Below are 21,875 nucleotides of genomic sequence, written 5' to 3'. Positions count from 1 at the left end.
AGCTAACTAAGAGGTTATTCTAGCTTATAAGGTTAGCTTTATATTACTTTTAGCGTTTAGTGTTTTACTTTATAATATATTTAGCTAGCGTAGGTGCTCCTAGGTGCTTAGGGAGCTCCTTTTTACTGTCTAGATTAATAAATTACTAGACTTTATGTTAGGTAGCGTAGAAGTAAAGCTTTATATACTATAGGAACTAATCTTTATATATAGTTAAAAGGCTACAAAGGCAGGTGTTAGTTAGTAGACTTACTATTGCTTTTAAAGGTATTATAGGCATAGGATAAAGTTAAGAAAGAGTATTAGTTTTTAAGAAAGGTATTTCTAAGTGTATACTGCTTTATAATAGTAGGGGTTATTATTACTTATAGATTAAGTTAAAGCTAGGCTTATAACTATTATTAAGTAGTATATTTAAAGGGTAATTTATATAGTTAAAAGTGGCTTATTTCTTTTATCTATAGTGCTATAATTTATGTTCCTTAAATATTACCTTACTTAGTAGATTCTGCTATAAGTATCTATATTTAGGAGTAAGGGTTAGATTAATAAGCAACGTTGTTCTAGAAGGCGGTGTTAGTCAGCAATATCCTATATAACAAATTTAGCTATAATAAATCTTTAATAATAAGCAGTAAGCCTATAAGGCTTAACTTTTTACTAGTATCTTTATATTAACTATAAAGACTCTAAAGGTATAAATATAACCTACTATAGTAACTAGGTCTAAGAATAAGATAAAGATTAACACTTTATAGTAAATTACCTCTTTATTAACACTAACAAGAATTCCTAAATTACTTATTTAACTATAGGTAACTACTTTAGTTATATAGTAACTAATTTATTAAGGCTAAATACCTATAATTTAGAACCTAACCTATAGTAAGCCTATTATTTAAAGACTATAAACAAAAGGTTATTAGTAGACCTAATCCTATAGTAACTACTAAATACTAAGGCTTAAAGGAGATAAATCTATATTAGCTATAAAGTTACTATATTTTACTCCTTTTAATTATAGTGCTTATTACTATACTAAAGCTAATAGTATTAATAAGTATCTACTAGTAAAAGAGTATACTACTTTATTTTCTTACTAGTCTAACCTAGTCCTTACTACTAAATAGTATTTACCTCTAGGAAATAAAGCTATAGATAAATTATACTATTATCTTTAGGCCTAATTTAGACTAATAGGATAATAAATATATATAGATAACACTATTAATTAAGATATAGTTTAATATTCCTTAAATCTATATAATACTACTAGTACCTTATAAAAAAAGAACCCCTTAATAATAAGGAAATTATTACCTTAATTAAATTTAGAGCTTATAGTATAAAAGGATCCTAGTATATACTATTTATAGATATTAGTTAAACACTTAGTTATACTATTATACTTAACACTATTAATATTATAAAGAGAAATATTAAGGATATTATAAACACTAATATCCTTATTTTTCTTCTTAACTATAAAGGTAGCACTAGGCTTTACTCCTAGTTAATTAGATTAATAGTAAGGTTTATTTTATAGATTTTAGTTAGACTTTTATTTATAATTTATTATTTATAGATATAATTAAATTACTTTAGTAGTAGTATTACTATTTAAGTATACCTATAGACCTTCTTAGTATTATTAGATTAAGTGTATATATAGTTAATATATAGTAATAAATAATAGCTTTACTTATAGTCTTTAGGCAGTAAAGTAAACTAGAACTTTTCTTTACTTAGGTATATTATCTCCTAAATTCTTAGAGATAGGCTAATTTAATAAGAACTATATAAAACCTAGACAAGTCCCTATTACTTTATAAGTTATATTTATTATTTTAAAGGACTTTTATAAGTATAATAATATATATTAGAACTCTCCCTTATATATTATTATATACTTAAAGGATAACTTTTATAAGAACCTTTTTTTCTTAATAGTACTTATAGTAGTATAAATAAGTTAAGTAAGTCTAGTTAATAATTTATAGACCTAAATTAGGAATAATAAAGAGGATTCTTTATTATTAAATATACTACCTAGTCTTTTAGATAATAAAGATCTTAAGGCCTAAGTATAAAACCTTAAAGTTAATAAGAACCTAACTATTCTTTATTACCTACTATATCTAGCTTTATAAGGTAACCTAGATATATATAATTACTCTTAAGAATTCTTTATAGACTAGTATATTAACTAATAAAAATAGACTAAAGCTAATACCTTTAATTATATATATTATTATAACTTTTTATATTTACTCTCTTAAGAAGGTTAGTTTTAATTATATTAAGGACTTAAATAAGACTAAGTTAATAAAAAGACTTTATAGACCTCTTATAGTATAGGAGGTTATAAACTTAGATATAGTAACATTATTATAAAGGTAAAAGTAAAGAAAAGTCCTAAGCTACTAAAGTAACTTAAGTACTACTATAAGCACTAAACTATTTCTCTTTTTTCTTTCTTTTATTTCTTTAGGTTCTTTTTTTAGTTCTTAGGTCTAAGAATTAGTTAGACCTTTTACTTAAGGTTAAGGTAATAAGTCTAAGAGGATAATTATAATAAGGTTAAGTAGTATAGTCCTAAGAATTATATAGTAGTTAATATAAGGGATAAAATAATAGAAAGGCTACTTACTTATTAAAAAAGGGATTTATAGACCTAAGAAGAGGTTAAAAGGGATATAATTACTTATATATAGTTATTATTATTAGCCTTAATACTTTATATAGAAATATACTACTAGTTATTACTATACTTTTATTTATTTAAGGAAATTTACTTTTTTTATAATTACTCTATTAATTTATACTTTTATTTTAGTATCTTTATAGATTAGGTCTAAGAATTATAAGACCTATTAATTAATATATATATTATTATTATTAGACGTTGTTATAGTGTAGGTAGTTTTCCTATGTTTTACTATTTCTCTTTTCCTTTGTTAGGTAGCCTAGATACTTTACCCTTTCTTAGTAGTAAATATTACTTTAGTAGCCTTTTTAGTAGTAGTTATATTCTTATTATATTAGTAAGGTATATTAAAGAGTTAAAGTAAGGTAAGTAGTTTAGTTACTATTAATATTTATTAATAATATATCTAAATAATTACTTATTTTTAGTAAGAATGTAATAAAAAGTAGGACAGGGCAGGGACTAGGTGTAACCCCCCTTTTCTTACTGTAACCCCCCTTTTTTTGCCCCCTCCGTAAGGAGGGGGTGTTTAGCTTTAACGAAGGCTGACTAACACCCCCGGGTAGTTAATCAGTTGATTTATACTGCATGCTGCAGGATACATGGTGTCGGAGCATGTCTGCCAGTCCACTCGTGGCGATCTAATTCCAAGGCGGCCGGGACCAAGGAACAACTGGAGTTCATCGGAAAACTGCCGGTACTTAGACTTAGAAGGGATTGCAACATCACTCATCAAGCCATATTGGCGCACAAGGTCTCAAACAAGCAAAGGGACCGCGCTTCAATCCAATCGGCGGGCAGGAAATTGGCATTGCACTGATATCTGCTATTAGCCAAAATCCGGCTGTATTGCAAAGCCGCATGAGTAATGTTTGCTTCCCGGTGCTGGCCTCCGCAATTTACTCAATCTGGTGCTTCGGAGTGTACGCTAGCCCACAGCTGCTATCAATGAAACAAGAGCTGCACTGGCAATCTTACGAGGAGTCTCGAGTTGATGGTTCGCTACCAGGCCTGGCGATGCTGTCAGATGACGACCTCCAACCTGGCATTTTGTTAACCTGGCGATTGGAGAACGAAAACTAGTCAAGAAGATGGGATTTCCTTTCCAAGAACCACGAGAGCTTTAGCTACATGCGAGCAACGTATCTTGCATGATGGTTAGAGCCACCTTCGCCTCCGTCTGCCTGGCAGCCGTTCCCGGCGCCATCGGGGCCACCCTCATCGCCTCGCATTACAGCGGTCAGCTCTACACCCTCGACCTGTCGTCCACGAACCAGCTCACGATCGCGAAGACGGTCAGCTCCGGGAGCCGCATGCCAGCATGGCTCGACCTGGATTCCACGTCGAAAACCGTCTACATACCCGACGAGGCCCAGTTCGGACAGCCGCTTCTGAAGAGCTTTTCTGTCGCGGCTGACGGCAGCTTGGCAGCGAAAGGCCAGGTGCAAACCGCCGGTGGCGAGCTGCACAGCACGCTGTACGGAGGATCGGACGGAAAGGGATTCATCGCTTTGGCGCAGTAGTGAGTCTCGAGAGATGCCGCCGTCTCTGCATATCGACACCATGTTTACAATCATAACAGCGATGCCTCCACAATCTCTACGTACGCTCTCCCGTTGGGCGCGTCAGCTCAGGCTTTGCAGAAGTTGGCCTTCACCATGTCCCAGCCGGGCCCCATTCCATCTCGCCAAAACAAGCCACACCCGCACTCTGTCTTCACCGACCCTTCGGGGCGGTTTCTTCTGTCCGCCGATCTCGGTGCGGATCTCATCCGCGTCTTCAGCATCGGCAGTACAGGCCAACTCACCCAGTGTCCTGCTTTCCAAACCGGCCCGGGCGACGGACCCCGTCACGGGGCCTTCTACACTCAGGGCAACGCGTCGTTCCTGTACACCGTCAACGAGCTGTCCAACTCCATCTCCTCTTGGTCCGTCGCCTACCCGACGAACGGCTGCCTCAACCTCGTGAAGAAGCAAACCACATCCACGTTCCCGGCCGGGAAAACCGCCCCGGCAGGATCCAAGGCCGCCGAAGTGCACGTCAAGGGCAACTTCGTGTACGCGGCGAACCGGTACGACCGCTCTTTCGGCTCGCAGGAGGACTCCATCGCGACGTACTCCATCGACCCTTCGTCTGGCCAGGCTGCGTTTGTGGAGCTCACGAGCGCCTTCTCGTACTTCCCGCGAACCTTTGCCATCAACAACGCCGGCGACCTCGTCGCCGTCGGCGGCCAGACGAGCGCCAACGTCGCCATCGTCGAGAGAAACGTGACGACGGGTAGGCTTGGAAAGCTCGTTGCCAGCCTGAAAGTCGGGAACCCGGGCAATGTGAATCAGGAGGATGGACTGAGTGCAGTTATCTGGAATGAGTGATTTACTATTACTTCGCCGGATCGTGCAACGCAGATGTATGCAATTCCTTCACATTTGAACCTCTTTGGCCTGAAGGGTATTACAAAGCCTTCAACCGCGATGCACTGTTCTCTCGATCAAAGTGCCGATCACATAATTTGATGATCAAGGAACAATGTTGTTGCTCACCTGCTGCTGTCATGGCTCTTACCATTGAAAAGTTGAACATTGACGACTCTAGAAGCGGTAGTGCACCACAGAGGCCACTTAAATTGAGATACTCCCATGCGTGCACACATAACTTTGGACTTATAATACGAGACATTTTGCTGTGACGGGTATTTCAGCGAGAGGATACCCGATGAAGGACGTCTGGCTTGTCATGCAGTGGCATAGGAATCTCCAGCCAGGTATAGCGTCGGCGACGGACCTTGATAAACCAAGTGGCGCCATAGCGGTTCAGTGAAATTGGAGTTGATTAGTGTTGTCTGTATTACCAAAATCAAACTCCCTGAGACGGTTGCCTTGATTACATAAATGGTATCTCAAAAAACCAAATCACATCTTCATTCGCCGAAGAGAATAATCATTTCGCTTTGCAAAGTCGGTTGGCATAGTCAACAACCCTCCACTCCTCGCTCCCCGGCGTGGACCACGAATAGAACACGCCCTCCGGATCCCACTTCTTCTTGGTAGCGACAAGCTCGGGGTAGATCGGTCCCCAAAAGGCGTCTTGCCAGTCCTTCATGAAGGCATAGTTCTGCCAGAGTTAGCCTAACGAGGCCCTCCCCATCCCCTCAGTAGACGGAAATACTATCAGGCTTACCTCATTCACGTATGCTAGTCCGTTGGGCCCAGCCTGCTTGAACTTCTCCGTAATGGTGTCGACCATGAGGTCGTTGAGTGCCACTTTCGCCGCCCAGGTTGCGTCCAGGGGCTGTGGGAGGATGGCCATCGTCCGCATCGTCGCTCCCCTCCATCGCGGGTGAGTCGCGCTGTCGGCCTCCATCGTCTTGTTGCCGGGATCGAAGAAGTGGCTGATGACGATGCCGGTCTTGTTGGGCGCTGGAGCCAGAGCCAGCTGGATCGCTTCGGCGATGGCGGGTTGGTTGTTCGCCATGTCCTCGTGGGTGAAAACCCAACCGCCCGTGAGGCCGTTTTGAGCCGCAGCCTCCGGTTCGAAAATGTCGTTGTATAGGGTGTAGTAGTCGGGGTATTCTTTGGCGCCGAAGTCGTAAGGGATGTTCTCGGCGTCGAGATACGACAGAAGCGGCTGTACGACAGCAGTAAGTTCTCCGGCGGTCTTGCCCATACCCATGATGGGCTGCACGTGCAACGCTCCACCGAGGGCTGGCGGGTAGAGCTCGTAGATGCCGTAGAGCCCGTTGTCGACCAATTGGTTCCCGATCTCATGGAGTTTGTTGACGGCCTTTGTGACCTGCTCAAAGTTTGCACCAGTGGTGGCGTTGACGTTCAGGAAGAGTGCTGCCCCTGGAGTGACGTCTGGGAATGTCTTGAGAGTGACTGACAAGACAACTCCGTAGTTACCAGGACCGCCTCCCTTGAGGGCATAGAACAGATCCGGGTTGTCATCGGAGTTCGCAACGGTGAACTGGCCGGATGCAGTCAGTACTTCAAAAGAGAGTGCGTGGTCTGCAGCGAAGCCATAGATATTGGATAAGGGCCCGTGGCCGCCGCCTCCCAGGTAGCCTCCTGCAACTCCAACAGTCTAAAACCTTGTTAGCTGAGCGACCAGCGGCCTGTTCGCCCGAGACGTACCTTGCACTCGCCCGTCACCACATTCTGAGGCGGGTCGCGGGCATGAGCTGCTTTAGAGATCTCGAAACCCTGGACTCCGGCCCCAATCGTGATTGCTGACCCGTTGTAGTCTCCTGGGCCTCTGTAATTTTCAACAAAGGAGATGTCCTTGAGGTTGTGCGTGTTGATGGCCAACGACCCGGCGCCTGCGCTGCGTCCCTGGAAGTCGTGGCCGGTGTTGCGAATGACCAGCCGCAGGTTGTTCGACCTTGCAAAGTCGACGCCGGCTTTGACGTGATCTCTCGTCCGGGCGATGATGACGAACTCGGGATAGTTGCCGAGAGTGCACGTACCTGTTGGGTCCGAAGTGAGTTCGCATGTGTTGTTGCTTCCCCAGGTCCAGAGCTGCGATGCCGGCTGGGCAATCCTAATGGTCTGTAATCAGTCATCTGTTTCTCCGCCTGTTTCGAAGTTTAATGGAGTAACAAACTTACTGCCACCCTTCGTCTGTCCATTTTGCAGTTGCCTCAGCGCACTTGGCAGCATCGTATGTTTCTATCCCGCGAAACTGGTTGTAGCAGACGGCTGCCGGCGGGACATGCCTGACGAGGTTCCCTCCGACGGTCTTGTTGAGCTTGTCCCAGGCGTTTGGCTTCGGCCAGCAATCGTCTGCCGGGGAGCATCTGCAGCCGTACTCCGTGCCATTCTCTTGATAAGATACCAGATTTGGCGCCGACATGGAAGTGGCGATGGAAGAAAGACAGGCCACAGCCAGCAGGTTGGCAATGAAAGTAGGAGTCATGTTTTTCCAGGATCGCGGCGACTTCGACTGGCCACCGTCTTGAACTTGACTCGGAGCTGTCTGGCAAGCAGGTCGTTGAAAAACGGCGTTCTTCTTCGCCATTTTGTATCCAAGGCCGTACGACACTAGCTTCTCGCTATCATCGGCCAGCCGGAAGCCACCGGTGCAACTCACTCTCTCTCTTCGCAGCGGGACAGGGGACTTTAGATTAGTTGCATGGTTTTGCTGTACTGGAGCCGAGCTAGTTGCTAGCAGCCGGGGAACGAAGATCCGGGTGACGATGGGGACTTCTCTAGAAAGGAAGAACAGAAGCCTGAACATCAGCAAGTGGGGCTTTAATATCAAACGTGCCGCGATACTACATATATCTAATTAATACCGTGCCGGCGACTTGCCGACCTTCGCTAGAAGCCGGGATTGACAGAATAAGATCATCGCATCTAGAGTTGCAGTGAGATATGTCTTGGACAAGCAGCTAGCTAGCCTGTATCCGCCGGTGGTGTGGAGTGAGGTGAGGCCAGGTCATGCGACCCGTCAGGATTCGGCCAGTAGGACATGGAGCGACACAAATGGCCCAGGCAACGTGCCGAGCGATCCCAGGCAAGACTCGGTGACAAATATGACGACGATACTTGCAAGTTGCGTCGGCAAACTTGCGGCAGCAAAACCGAGACTCTGGCTCGCCATACAGGGAGCACGCGGTTGGCACCCGGCGACAAGAAGGATAAAACCAACCACCTAACCGTGAGAGAAAGCAAGAGTATGAATGAACACAAGGGATTCGAGGCCGGCTGTGCTGTGCTGGTCTGTGGAAAAGTCGAACTCTCGGCTCTTTAGAGTCTATGCCTCGTGGCAGGGCACCATGGGACTGCCTGGACCAACACGTCGGAGACCGGGGTTTACTAGTCTCTACCATATCGGCCCTCCTGGCTAGGCGCATCATGTTTTCCTCCATTTTTCTTTTTTAACGTTAGCGGGCACGTACCAGCGCACACGGCACAGCGCCGAGCGGGAAAGCCGACAACCCTGCTTGCTTCTGCAGCTTGCCGTGCATGGTATGGTGTGCTAGGGTCTCTCGCACTTCACTGGGATGGACTTTGAATTCGAAAACCGAGAACCCACTCTTCGAAGCCCGCAGACAATTGCCGCCGGGGGGGAAACCTTTACAGCAACCTCCAACGGTTGCGCGCTTGTCGAGGCTGTTGGTGGTTGGTGTGCGGACCAAGTCAATTGGTGGGTAATAGTAGGTAGCCAACGTTCCAGACCAAAGAACATGCACACCGAGGCTATAGAGTTTGGGGAGGCAGCTAATCACGTGTAACCATGCAAACTGTCACCTTAAAATGTCATATTTACCACGCGAGAGCTGCCGCTTACTTTCTGAAAACTTTCGGCGTTTGTTCCGGGGCGAGGCGATGCCGATGTGTTTCGGCCAATAAGATTAACTATCAGACATAAGTAGACTTCACTAAGTACGTTTGGCATCGAGTATTCAGTCCCCGGCGCGGAACCGTACGCCTGAGCGGTGAGAGGGATTGCCGTGGCGCCGGAGGAGTCATTTTGATAGGACCAAACCACATACGATTCTGCAGGCCGGAGGGCCCTAACGGGGGGATGAGACTTTCTCTAGACAAGTCGCCACTGACAGGTCGCCACTGATAGAATAGCCGAGCCACGATTTACAACTGATGTCGTCAGCCAAGAGCGCGTTTTAGAGGCAGGTTGTAGACATGCCGAAAAGTATAACAAAACACAACAACACAGCAATGTGAGACTTGGGGGGGGAGGGAGCCTTGCATGAGTGATCAGACAAGCTGATATTGTCCTCCCCCTGTCAACCCAAGAGTACCATGCACAATGACAGCAATAAAGCTCAGTAGACAGTAGATTTAGTAATAACACAACCATCTTAATAAAAAAATAGAGGCAAATGGGATAGTCTTGGCCTATCCTGACCTGGAGCACAGCGTAGGAAGCAGGGTGGGTTAGTACTATTCTAACCTTCCCTGGCGGAGCCGTTTTGCAATTAAAAAAAAATCTAAGAAAACTGGATTTGAACCTGTAGCCTTTAGGATATGAGGTTTATCGCTGTTATTGTGCACGGTACTCTCGGGTTGACAGGGGGGGGGACAATATCAGCTTGTCTGTAGACTCGCCTTGCATCCGTTTGCCATTGCGGAGGCGTCATGGCTGTCTGATATCACAACTCACAAAGGTCGGAGAATAACCAGCCTACACAGAGGACCTTGTAAATGGTCCATTGGATCTCGTAAACGAGCCAACCAACGGTCGACTTGTGGAAATACGACCAAAACTCCAGTTAGATGGCGATGGGCCAAGGTCGAGTTAATTTCCCTGTGAAAAGTCAAGCCCCTTGCACACGGAAATTCTCTTTTTTTTTTATCATTTTATTTTTGCTTTCCGTTGGTCCAGAAGATGAAAGGAGAAATATTCGCCGCCGAATCCCAAACAACCTGGAATTCTGCTGGGTGAAGGTTTGCAGAGGGCCTCGGAGGAACGTCAAACCGAGGTTAGAGCGCTCGTTATGACGAGAATCCCGGATTACTGTTATGCTGTCGGCACCTGTAGTTGCAAGACACAAAAGCATGCCAGTAACAAAGCAGAACCGACACGTTGCCTGCACAGCTGACTCGACTTTCAAGGAAAACTTTGGGAATATTGACTTGCAATATCATTCCAACCACCGACCTACCTCGTTATAACCCCCCCCGGCATATTCTAGTATCACCTACCACCGTCGCAGAATAGGCACAACCAGTTTGAACTGCGGCATGGGCCTCGTCCACATTCTCCCGTTGGCATCCGTCGATGGCCACTAATGGGCGGCGAAGAAACGATGGGTATCGAACGCACCGAGACCAATTTCCAGCCCCGGCGCGGCACATTGACATAGCCGCACCTCGGCGAACTCTATCTCTTCCAGACCGCCCCAGGTCTTGGGCCTACCGGGATGTCTCCGCTCGCAACGGCCGCAGGGGGAACCGTCGAGGGGCGTGTCGAGGTAGCGGTGCATCTTCTCGCGCAGGGCATCGTCTCCCGTGTCGAAGCCGTCAAAGTCGACGAGATAGAGCTCCTGGAGTGCCACGAACACGTCCGTGAGGAGCCGGATGTTCTGCACCCAGTCGGGCTGGCGGTTGGAATAGATTGTCAGAGGGCGGGGGAGGTGGGCCGGCCCACGGATGTGGCATTGAGGAATGTCCGGGTACCAGACTTTGCCGCCAGCAATGGCTGGAGGAGGCCAGTCGTTCGGCATCTGGCCATTGAGGAGGTTGCGCGTCCCCTGTTGAGCCTCCAGCTGCCAGGTGTGTCCGAGAGTCATGCGGCGGTAGATCGTCTTCAGGCCGTCATCGTAGCTCATCTGTTCCCAGTTTACCATGTTCATGGCAACCGAAGTGAGCTGCTCAAGTAGGGGATCCCATGTAACCTGCTGATGAATGGCGCCATTGAAGGCATACAAGAACGGCCCAGTACTGTAGGTGGTTGGGATGTGGACAAAGATCAGATCACCCAATTTGCAATTGTACGGGTCGCCAAGCTCGTGGGCGAGCATCCCCTCTTTGGGCACAACTTGTGTCAAGCTCCAATCACCCTGTTTTTGCGGAAAGGGATCCAGACGCCGATTTCGCCTCACGACTTCCCGGCCCTGGCGATTCGTGGCCGCGATTACATCCCTAGGCGGTCTCGGGTTCGTGGTACGACACAAGGCCCTCCATTCCGCCGAGCCCATGAGGAACTGCCGGCAAAGAGGCCAAAACGTGATGTAGTTAGGCCGCTCACGGTAACACAGGCATCCGGGAATCGGGGGGATCCTTTCGCAGGCGTCGCTCTCGTGAACTAATACCGCTTGTCTGAGTGAGACAAAACGCATGGTCGGCGTTTCGGGGTTTGAGGCAGCCTCAAGAATCAAGTCCTTAACCTCGACGGGCAGACTTTAGTAGAATGGAGCAGGGTCTTCCCAAGTACTCACTCCTTGAGAGGTAAATTGGGCCAATCCAGAGCTGTGGATCCTAGTTTGCGTACTAGAGACGCCCAACCGGTTCGACCTTTGGGTACTACGAGGCGCCCGACCCGGTTTGTCTTGTTCCATGGGGCCTACCATTACACCTTCTGACAGGGGATTAGACGTGCGGGCGCCTAAGATAGTGTCAACGGCTCAGATAAACAGCTCCTACCTACACTTCAGCTTGTTGAGTTTGTCAGTTGAGGAGGAACAGAGAACTGACGTTAGTGATCTGAAGGAGGCAGTTTTGATTGAGGCGCAATAGCCTAATGACCGCGGCCACTGCCATATAATATACCCGACCAGACGAGTGGTCGCTCATGCTGAACACAATAATGATTTGACCAATAATAGCATTATAAACTTGTTTGACATTCTTCAGTTTGCCTTCTTCTGCAATTGTTTGTACAGTCGTGAGCAGACACCATGAACCTGGATAAAAGGGGCTCTTGGAAGCTGGTCAAAGAAAGGGAGATACTCGACTCCAATTGTCGATAGCGTCTTGTGCGGACGCAGAAAGAATACAACCCGTTGGAAGATGGAGACATTCCCACCCAGTTGTCTAACAACGAAAACCAGCGCCCATGCGCATAGCGCTAACGCCTTTCAAAAGACTTTTGTACTACTTACATTTGGGGTATCAAAACGAGATTCACTGTCTCCCGATCGGGTAGTTGAACATTAGGAGGCCATTTAGGCCGCCTACCCAGCCATCGTCGTCGTAATCGGAGGCGTCACCCTTACCTGGTCCGCAGATGACGCAAGGGACGCCGCCTTTCCAATCACCGTCGGCAGACTCGCCGACCATTTCGCCTTCGACGCGGATCTCAGTGCCAATGCCCGCGCCGGCGCTTCTCTTACCATCGATACTGACCTCAAGCTCGCCATCGCGGTTCTTGCTGCTGACCTTGAGCGTGACTTTTGTGCTTAGGGGCAGCACTAGAGGTCGAAAGCTGAGGCTCCTGGGGCAGATGGGGGTGATGAGCAAAGACTTCACGAGAGGATGGATAATGGAGCCACCAGCGCTGAGGCTGTAGGCCGTCGAGCCCGTTGGCGTGCTGAGGAGTATGCCGTCCGCGACGGCCTCCGTTAAGAAGCGGTTGTTGAGGTAGATGTCGATGTGGGCGAGGTGAGGTTTCGGGCCGCGGTGGATGAGGAGCTCGTTCAGGGCATGGATTGGTTGAGGGATATCTCTCTTTGTCAGGATTGTGTCCTCGGGTGGGATTGCTGGCAAGTGCGCCTGGGATTTCGTCGTTGGAAGTAACTGACTGTTGATGTTCTGGCCATTGTTGTCGTAAACGCCGACCCGCAGACGATGCCGGAGCAGAATCTTGGCGGCCCGGCTCTGGCCCATGCTCTTGCCAGGCGAGGCGTGCCATCCAGACTGCCCCCCATTGTTGGTATCGTGTTCCTTCTCTCCACTTGCTACTCTGGTGTGCGGCGACAAAAGATCCTGGACAGCGACGCCACTGCCACTCATATATGCCTCTCTCCAAGCGCGCTTGTACTCCTCGAACTTCCATTCGGCAAGGAAGCCGATGGTACCAAAGTTGAAAGCTAGGATTGGAGGTACCGCCGAGTACATGCTGAAGTGGCTTGCAGCGCGCAAGATGGTTCCATCGCCGCCCAACGTTGTGATCATGTCGATCTTGTCGGGAAACGCCGAAGGATCGCAGGTGTAGATGGGGAAGTTGAAAGACTCGTGCACCAACTGCGCAACCCTGGGCTCAAAGATCAGATTCAAGCCAGCGTACGTGCTATTCAGGTGCTTCGCAAAGTCGATGGTTGCACGGAGGACTTGGGGGGATCGCAGCTTCGGCATCAGGAGGATGTTTCGCGGCGGCGTCGGCCAGTGTAGGGTGAGGAGGCCGGAGGTTGAGTTCGGGGGATCGCGGTACTTGGGGATAATCCTAGAAGGTAGTGAGGCGACATCGAGTATATCTGCTGCGCGCGCCGTCGCTGTCGTGGAAAAACACAGCGGCCGGAACGCGCGAACCGGCGCCGCAGCCCGCGGCCGGGCGCAAAAGTCAAGAGTTCTAGCCCTGAACATTCTGACAAAAGCAGCAGTGCAGAGACCGACCGAAAGACCGGATCTTGACCGACTATTTACAATCGAGCGTCGCGCTCCGTATCTGTTCGGGGAGGGGGGGGATTATGTCGAGTCGTCGTCGTCGTCGTTGTCGTCGCGTCCGGCATAGGATTGTGGAAGACTTGTGACCGTAGTATAAATTGACAATGACGACAATTGCGAAGACGGCGGGTGCCCCACTTGTGCTAAGCCCCACATGAGCTTGCCTTGACCGAGCCACACCGAGCTGACTCATCATCGGGCCTCGGACTAGCTTATTTTCCGAATCGGGTAAAGGAATTTGCGAGCTCGGCCGAGTCGGCCCCCGGCCCGGAAAGCGTCGTACAGGTACTTATGGCCCCACTCTCCGGACCGAGAAGATGAACCTACATAGTAGGTAGATCCAAGGAAAATTCTAAATGACTAACATGCAGACTTCCACTCGGGTGTATGGATGCGTATTCAATCATTTCTAGCTCCAGCGGCTCCACTCGGCGACGACCGGCATCAGCAGGATCGGTAGAATGGGTCTGGAGGTGCCGAGTCAACGTCGACAGCGTCGTGTAGCTCGCGGGTGTGTAGGGGTTAGCATCGGAGAGGCTCCGGTTCCGAAAAGGTGTGGAATCCTGGCTCAAACTTCACACGGGCGCTGAGTATTTGTTAGTTTGCGGAGAGGGCTTTTTGGGGGGAGTAGTGTCGGTAGGCAAACAGCAGGATACAACCCTGTTCCGAGGTATTTCTTTCTTTGTCGATTGCTAGCCAAAAGAATCGACCGTGTTCACCCCGTGACAGCCTTATGATTTCACCAAAGTCAACCAAGTCGTACATGAGTGAGTCCAAGGGTCTATTCTCCCTTGAGATCCCAGCGCCGGATCGCACACTGATAAAAGCCACCCAGCTTTCTTCGCGGCCGATCCGCTGTCCCCCAAGTCCTCCGAGGTTGAGTCGGGCGACAACCAACAATGCCCCTCCCGGTCCTCCCCAAGCAACCAATACCCGGGGTCACTCTCTCGGTAACAAGCCTCATCGCCCTCGCTGATCTCCATACCATTGCGAACCGTGCTGCGCTTACGGGGACTTCTTCCTGGGCCGACGCCCTGGTCCTCGCCCCGGGCTTGCACTACCAGCATGCGGCCGAATGCATCGCTGGGAACAGCGGTAACGGGACCTCCTCCGAAGCCTCTGGCTCTGGCGGAGATGATGGTAAAGGCAACGCCGATGGTAACGGCGGCAGAAAGACCACGAGACCAGCCGGCGTCTATGGCACGCAGGAACACCCCGGCGGGCGGACGGCAGACTTCCGGGTCACAAACCCGGGGATGCTATTCTTTCTATCGCAACTCAAGGAGCGGGAAGAGCGCGCGCAGAAGCGTGAGAGAAAGAGGAGGAGAAAAAGAACCGACAGCGTTGTCGAAGCTCTTGGAGCTGACGCCGAGGACAGCGGGGGCGAGGAGAAGATTATCGACGTCGACATCGGCCCGTCTGGCCACCGGCACCACAGGCACGGCGAGGCCTCTGCGCATCACCCGCACTGGAATGAGCGCGGCAGCCATCTGCTGTACCTCGCGACCCCGGCGCTCACCGTCGCGGCTATAACAGCCATGGTTTTACTGGCGGACTGTAAGTTATTTCTACTCGTCCTCTCTACAAGGCCCCCCCGTTGTGCTAAAACGTGCAAAACTAAGGGTGGGGCCTCGGCTCGATCCTGGCTCTCATCGGTTCCCGTATCCTCAACATCTACACTATCAAACAACGCACGCCCTTGACTCCTCCTAAACTGCGAACCCCGGCGTCATCCCCCACTAAGATCTCTGAGTACCTTGTCCCGCTCTCACCAAAGGTCAAAGTGCGTATGCGTGGCACGGCCGCTGATCTGGCCTCCCTAACGACTGACGCCTGGCAACTCTCTAAGACGGCTATGCAGGGCTACCTTGATGCCGTGGCAAAGCTAGCCGTATACATAGTGGCCATCTTTAGCAGTAACGTCTCGCAGGCAGGAAACCTCATAATGCTGGGGCTGCTGCTGGCCAGCGCCGGCCTGCTTGGGCTGAGCAACGGGTCTGCTAAGAGTGTGCGGGGCCAGGGACGCATCGCCAGGGAGTGGAGCGGGAACAGGCAGTGGCATCCGGAATGGACAGACACCAGGGTAGCGGGGACGCAGCCGACGCAGCGGGCTGGAACACGTAGGGATGGAAGGTCATCAGCCTTCTTTTGAGAGAGAGACGTGGAGTATTCGTAGAATGTTGAGGGGGATTATTCAAGGCGTTAGGCCAAGTCTGTGATTGTAGCAGGGAGGCATTGGAAACAACGGCATTGTGATTGATGGGGAAGCGAAGCAGCTGGCTATCAAGATAGGTTTCCTGCTTCATATACAATAGCGTCTTCTCTGACCAGTACCACCACTATCACCACCGCGGCCACCCTAGGCCTTCTGCCCAAACCCACACAGGGTTACCTGGGAGGTCGGGTTCTTAGCAAGACGTGGACACATGCCCATCGACCGGAACCGAAGGCAACTGTAAAAGGCAAGACCTGGTTCTCGAACGGCCAACTCCAAGTAAATGCTGCTGAACTACGAGGCAGTCACACATCAAACGTATTACGGCGACATACCGTTCTTAGCGTTTCTAACTATAAGCTAAGTTGGCCATACTAGTGTGCGTCGAGGGACTTTTACCACTAAGCACCCTCTTTCACATCTCTATTATATACACCTTTATTTCTCTGACTGCATTCTTGTTTATGCTACAGAAATATTCGGCTGAACTTCAGTCAATTCTCCACCGACCGCAACTTCTTCATCACTTGATGCATGCAATAAAACATCGTATCGAGCCTTTCTGATCCATCTCCGGGACTTGATATAGATTCTGTGTCACCTTCAGAGGAGATGAGGGCGATCCGCCTTCCCAGGCACAATTTTATATCACAAGATACCTTTCCCATATCTACCTGATGCCAGACTTGCCACATATTTATTTCTTCCAAAAGAGCAATTTATTCGCTGATCATGCCTTTCAACTGTGATTTCTTAGGTAGCACTGACTATCTGGACCAACTTCAGGTAATGATCAGCAAGCGACCCCTCCTCGCTCTCCAGACTCAATTGCCCGAACAAGCCACCGCAGATGGCAAGATAAGGCATGGCGGCCTTCCGGTCGCATTTATTGCCATTGACAACGTAATAGACAATAAAACAGAGGGAGACCAGTAGAAGCTGACCCATGTCACCCCACCGTCCACTTGACGAACTGAAATCTCTAATGGAATCATGTTAGGCGCATTATTACAACTATTACCAGGAGTGCAATGCCTACCTTTCAAGACCCCTTTCCCAAAAGAGCCCGCCATTTGCCAGCTTGACTACAGCAAATGCTGACTCAATGCAACGCTCCGCACATTTCTCCCGTGTTAGCTCAGGAACCCTGGATGACTTCGAATCATCGGAAGGGGTTGACGTTATCCATGGACAGTTAATAAAGAATATCGCTCGATGATACATGCAGAAGACACGAAATGCTTTCCGTAACTGCCGGTCGTCTTCAATTTCTTGTATATTCTTGGCGTCGCATGCCTCGCTTAGTGGTGAGGGAAGCCTGCTCACCCACTCGTTGAGGGCACGGCAACTCGCCTGAACATGATCATCGGCGGAAGACAATTTTTTAAGTGCTCTTGGACTGTATTGGGACTTAAGAATACAGTGAAGAAGCTCCGAGTAGGTGTACGAGACCGCGATCATGTCGTCACCTCGTTCAAAAGAGGGAAACTGGGTTCCCCATTCAGGATCCAAGATCTGAGTTGTCGTTTAGTATGAGGGGATAACGGTATTTCATCTCATCATCACTCACCGGAACCATGCCGTGATGAATCGCGTATTGAGTCTCTAAGCTGTAAAGAAACCATACACTACGCTGTGCAAGCTCTTGATCTTCCTCGTTCAAGCTCGGTTGCTGGCCTCTTGCTGTATGCACAAGTCGAAGCTCCCTAGCACAGCATACAGCTGCAGTGATCTTGTCCCAGATAAGAGACTTATCACACAGAGAAGCGATGACTGCCTACGGCAGGTTAGAATCTAGGGCTTGAAAACGTTCTCTAAAGTGATTTCTTACCATAAGTAAGGTTGCCTTAGAGTTGCACGCAATTAGCATAACCCTCAATAAGAACTCGGTAAAAAATACTACGTCTGAGAACACTTACTTGAAGCTTCATGAGACTGCTTGGCGAATTTTGTATTTTGCTGTAAAGTGCCAATGTAGATGAAAGACGCAAGCGGGAAGCACGCATTTCATTCACACTTGTAGATTCTTGACCTCGAAGGCATGCTGTATAGTAGCCTGTGGCCAGAATGGCTTCAGCGAACACAGTGACCAGCTCATCAGCGTCTGGCTCTCTAGACTGTTTGATTATTCTATCGACTGCGGATCGAGTGAGAAAGTTGGCGACACTAGTCACAGACGACGGAGTGTCAGTCACTAGAACTTGATTCATAGAACAATGCAGTTGATCGTCGCAATACACTTACGGACAACCGTCTTCGAAGCATGCTGAATGGGAAATCTGTTAGCATTGAACAAAGACCTGAACTGCATTCCGCTTACAATCACAGTAGAGAATGAGAGAAACTTCACTATCGGGACAGTCTCTGTTCTCATCCAGTCCCTCTTTTCTTCCAGCGGTCGACGAATTCCCGCATAGAACAAGTCGAAGTTCATTTACAATCTTGGTGGTCTCCGCCCGGTGTGGTTCCTGACTAATGCTTGAAATGTAGCTGGGCAGTCCGTAGAGTTTTGATGCAGAGAAGTCGACGATTGCCTGGGCCTCGTTGACGTTCATCAACTTGTCTTCCATATCCAAATCCTTCCAAGCGACTTCTATTGATTCGTTAAAGTTGAAGAGCTGCGAACACTCAGCCATTTATATTCAGTAAGAAATCTCGGGCTAATTCTCTTACCGTGTTATAGTCTGGTGGACTTATAGAACGCTGCCTTTGTTCCCAGTGATTACTTGGCGTGATACATTGTCCTGGCATTGGTGATGGGTCAGGATTGGCGCCCTGCAAATTTGTAAACTCGAAACTGAATCCTCCCCCTGAACTGCATTCCGAAGGCGATGAGTCAAGCAATTCCAACAGTTCATCTTCCCCTGGAATTGGTATATCCAGCATACCAAAATCACCATACTGTGAACCAGGGTATGAATGGGGTAGTGGGATTTGTTGCATGCAGCTGAAATCATCTCCATGAGGTTCTAATCCAATACTGCTATTCCCATCGTCTCCAGATGAACCCGGTGTTGATATGGAGTCTTCGCATGAAAATCGTTGCCATGTTGCATAAGAGGAAGTGATCTGGCCGGCATTGATATCCAGCCTTCGTCTGTGATGAGCTGCTTGGCTCTCGGCACCTGTTCCACCCGCAATGGTCTTGCGAGGTCGAGGAGCTAAGGGGGGGTAGTAACAAGTTTGACGATTCCGCTACAATGAATGTGTAAGTATCAACATAGTGAGCGTAAACGGGCTCGGCAGTTGTATTCCATACCTCGCAGTTTAGGCACGGGTCCGCACCATTGCCTTCGAATAATTAAAAACAATGTCCGATGTTCTTGAAGCTGACAATACTCACAGCGAACTTTTCTTGACCTGCATCCCTGACAGGCCCCTCTCCTGCGTGTAACACGACGCATATTGAAAGTTTTGATTGAATCTAATGCAGAATCAAATTATTCTTGTCAATAGAGCCGCGGAAAGGCAGAACTTCAAGTTGGAAAGACCGTTGGCAGTTGCGAGCGAAGAATGGCCGGGCAAGGAGGCTGTACGATCCTGTCATATGTATCACCTGCATTGAGTTCGGGAGACTAATCCAATCATTGCCTCAAACCTCACTTATAGTTAAATCCAGGCGGCGCACTAGCTAAATAATACGATAGCTAATTGGGGACCGGGTTACCAAGTCAGTGACGTAGGCAACACTTCCCTTCTCACCGCCGGCGGAAGTACCAAAGCTCCAAGATGCTTCAACTTGGCGGCTTCTTGGTTCTAGTGTTCGGCCAGGACCAGGTTACATTGAAGCTCGCTGCATGACAAGATGTCAGCTGATACGTGGTAAGCCTATTTCGTGCTAGTAGTTTACATTAGTAGAAATGCAGCTCATCCTTCTAAGTTCGAGTCCTTGTACCACGAAATCCATGTTTGACTCTATTCTGTTCTTTTTCGTCAGATCGTCTGATGTACTCGGTAGATGAAATAAGATTTCGACCTGACTCTCCGTAAACGTCGTGTTTCTGCGGTGTCCCTTGTAATCGAGAACCCGAACTTTCGGTAGACGCCAGTGAACCCTGAGCGAGGGAAATGGGAGATCACCCGAGATGATTTGGCTGGCAGACGCGGAAGTTCCATCAAAAATGCTTGCACCAGTGCCTCTGTGTATAAGATACTGGAACAGGGTGGGGCAATCAGCTCTATTATATTGCTGGAAGTCCCGATCGGAGGATGACGGCAGAGGAGTAAGATAGTTCCGATCAGGAGGACGAGTATAAGATATATGCTGATCAAAGTAAGTAGACGAAGGAGAACAAGGCAAACTGTTCCTCCTTTCAAGAGACCTATCTGTCGGCTTGATTGAGCTAGGAGCCTTTCCTATGATGTCTAACTAGACGTGATAACACAAAGCGATCGGGAGAGTCTACTCCTCTGATCGGGACAGACCTTACTCCGATCGAGGAGTCTCATTTCCTTCGATCACTCACATTTCCTTCGATAACTCTCATTTCCTTCGATCACTCTAATTTCCTTCGATCAAGGCAGGCTTGTTCCGATCGAGGAAGCATCTTGTGTTGCCTTTGGGGTTGTTGGTGTTTCTCTCTCTGAATCGCTGCACCGCATAGGTCCCATCCACCCTACACACTTCCAGTATTGTAGAGGCCAGAAACCAAAATTATGTGTTGCTGCGATCAATCCACTGACAACTCAGACGTTCAATATGTGGCCGGATTGCGGGGCCAGATATTTTCTAGTGTGACTCGATGCTTCTTCCGATTGCGAGTCAGCGTTTAGAAACAGGCATGTAGACCGAGAATAACTTCCACTAGCTCCGGCATCTCGAAAACTTAGGTGCAGCGCAGGAAGAAGCTTAAACCACTCCGCATTGATCATCAGCATGTTTGTTTACAAAAGCTCGGAATCAAAAGCCTGACGCGTGAAGGAATGTGGAGGAATGAAACGTCAGTTTGACTCGTTCACCTGCACTACAGTCTACAAGACTATCCTTCTCTTCGAGAATGGATAATACTTCTTCCTGAGCGCCCCATCAGCCATAGATAACAGACAGACTCTTCTGACTCGCTATTCACTGACACTGTTGCAGCGTTTTTGACATGTAGCTTTGCATCGCGTTGAAGCTTAGAACTTATGTACGTGACGAACTACTTGGATTAAATAAACCCTGCATCCTTCAGCTAACATGAAGGACCCCTTAAAAGTTCCCAGAATATCAGCGCCGGCCGTGTTAGCGCCATTGGAGGTCTGTTGAGGCACGTATCCAGGTCTGTGCATGTTGTTTGCCAGAACCGCAAGCGAAAATGGCTGACACCCACTCCAAAGACCGCTTTTCTGATACGATCTTCACCTGTCGTTGCTTTAGCAGAGTCTAGAGAGGACCCCTGTGAACCTTTCCCTGGCTTAAAGAACTTAGACTTTGTTATAGCCTACGAGTCGCTCTACTGGACAGTTCTAGAACTGACCCTCAATAACATTGCAAAGAGCCTTGGGAAGAACAAAACCTTCGCGGCAATGATGTGGGGTCCCATTCGTTAACCCGCTAAGTTGTCCTTCAGAGAGTTTCTCACAGAACATAATGCTCAGCTTCTGAGACATGAGTGGACGAATGAGAGAATGTTGGAAGCATGCGGCCCGCCAGTTCTTTCATGAGCTGGAGTTGGTATTGTTGCCTGACGAGTTGCGGAACTACGTAAAAGCGTATAGATATCGAATGCCAAAATGGATGGCAGTGTATGGTTATCAAACTCTTCAAGTAATCACAGATCCATGCGGCGATCAAAGGACTTGCGGACGTGTAACCATAGATAAACACACCGCCTGGCACAGCTAATTTAAGGTCTTTAGCTCTCTTTTAATTTGTGTAGGGCTCAATGAGTCAGTGGATGTCTAAAGG

General features: G+C 48.3%; 6 protein-coding genes across 6 annotated transcripts; 2 read left to right on the top strand and 4 right to left on the bottom strand.

Annotated features, from left to right (window-relative positions):
* Nucleotides 1-3,861: 3,861 nt before the first annotated feature.
* Nucleotides 3,862-5,079, top strand: LY79DRAFT_674352 (Lactonase, 7-bladed beta-propeller-domain-containing protein; the record flags this gene model as incomplete). The annotated part of the gene is made up of 2 exons (XM_060564287.1): nucleotides 3,862-4,229; nucleotides 4,290-5,079. The coding sequence occupies 2 exons, from the start codon at nucleotides 3,862-3,864 to the stop codon at nucleotides 5,077-5,079; spliced, it is 1,158 nt and encodes a 385-aa protein (XP_060408144.1).
* A 565-nt stretch (nucleotides 5,080-5,644) lies between these two features.
* LY79DRAFT_584393 (FAD binding domain-containing protein) lies at nucleotides 5,645-7,618 on the bottom strand (the record flags this gene model as incomplete). Its single annotated transcript, XM_060560397.1, has 4 exons — nucleotides 5,645-5,818; nucleotides 5,885-6,787; nucleotides 6,838-7,243; nucleotides 7,311-7,618. 4 exons carry the CDS (start codon nucleotides 7,616-7,618, stop codon nucleotides 5,645-5,647), a joined length of 1,791 nt encoding a protein of 596 aa, XP_060408143.1.
* Nucleotides 7,619-10,263: 2,645 nt separating this feature from the next.
* Nucleotides 10,264-11,741, bottom strand: LY79DRAFT_678697 (uncharacterized protein). The gene has a single exon (XM_060564509.1). It carries the CDS (start codon nucleotides 11,505-11,507, stop codon nucleotides 10,455-10,457), a length of 1,053 nt encoding a protein of 350 aa, XP_060408142.1. The 5' UTR covers nucleotides 11,508-11,741; the 3' UTR covers nucleotides 10,264-10,454.
* Nucleotides 11,742-11,871: 130 nt separating this feature from the next.
* On the bottom strand, nucleotides 11,872-13,865 carry LY79DRAFT_570861 (ATP-NAD kinase). The gene has a single exon (XM_060559198.1). The coding sequence runs from the start codon at nucleotides 13,687-13,689 to the stop codon at nucleotides 12,292-12,294; it is 1,398 nt and encodes a 465-aa protein (XP_060408141.1). The 5' UTR covers nucleotides 13,690-13,865; the 3' UTR covers nucleotides 11,872-12,291.
* Nucleotides 13,866-14,588: 723 nt separating this feature from the next.
* On the top strand, nucleotides 14,589-16,098 carry LY79DRAFT_57566 (uncharacterized protein). The gene is made up of 2 exons (XM_060559722.1): nucleotides 14,589-15,327; nucleotides 15,393-16,098. The coding sequence occupies exons 1-2, from the start codon at nucleotides 14,670-14,672 to the stop codon at nucleotides 15,920-15,922; spliced, it is 1,188 nt and encodes a 395-aa protein (XP_060408140.1). The 5' UTR covers nucleotides 14,589-14,669; the 3' UTR covers nucleotides 15,923-16,098.
* A 640-nt stretch (nucleotides 16,099-16,738) lies between these two features.
* On the bottom strand, nucleotides 16,739-17,762 carry LY79DRAFT_527809 (uncharacterized protein; the record flags this gene model as incomplete). The annotated part of the gene is made up of 3 exons (XM_060555962.1): nucleotides 16,739-16,958; nucleotides 17,025-17,500; nucleotides 17,556-17,762. Coding segments are annotated over 3 exons (903 nt in total), but the record flags the coding sequence as incomplete, so codon positions are not given.
* Between the last annotated feature and the right edge of the window lie 4,113 nt (nucleotides 17,763-21,875).

Source organism: Colletotrichum navitas (assembly GCF_030913465.1).
Source record: "Colletotrichum navitas strain CBS 125086 chromosome Unknown LY79scaffold_118, whole genome shotgun sequence".
Classification (NCBI taxonomy): Eukaryota; Fungi; Ascomycota; class Sordariomycetes; order Glomerellales; family Glomerellaceae; genus Colletotrichum; species Colletotrichum navitas.
This window is presented reverse-complemented; position numbering and strand designations above follow the sequence as displayed.

Excerpts from the sequence above, each read along its gene's own strand:
- LY79DRAFT_678697 (XM_060564509.1), bottom strand. The coding sequence starts at position 11,507 with ATGCGTTTTGTCTCACTCAGACAAGCGGTATTAGTTCACGAGAGCGAC.
- LY79DRAFT_570861 (XM_060559198.1), bottom strand. The coding sequence starts at position 13,689 with ATGTTCAGGGCTAGAACTCTTGACTTTTGCGCCCGGCCGCGGGCTGCG.
- LY79DRAFT_57566 (XM_060559722.1), top strand. The coding sequence starts at position 14,670 with ATGCCCCTCCCGGTCCTCCCCAAGCAACCAATACCCGGGGTCACTCTC. Across the intron at positions 15,328-15,392 it reads CATGGTTTTACTGGCGGACT|GGTGGGGCCTCGGCTCGATC; the intron begins GTAAGTTATTTC and ends TGCAAAACTAAG.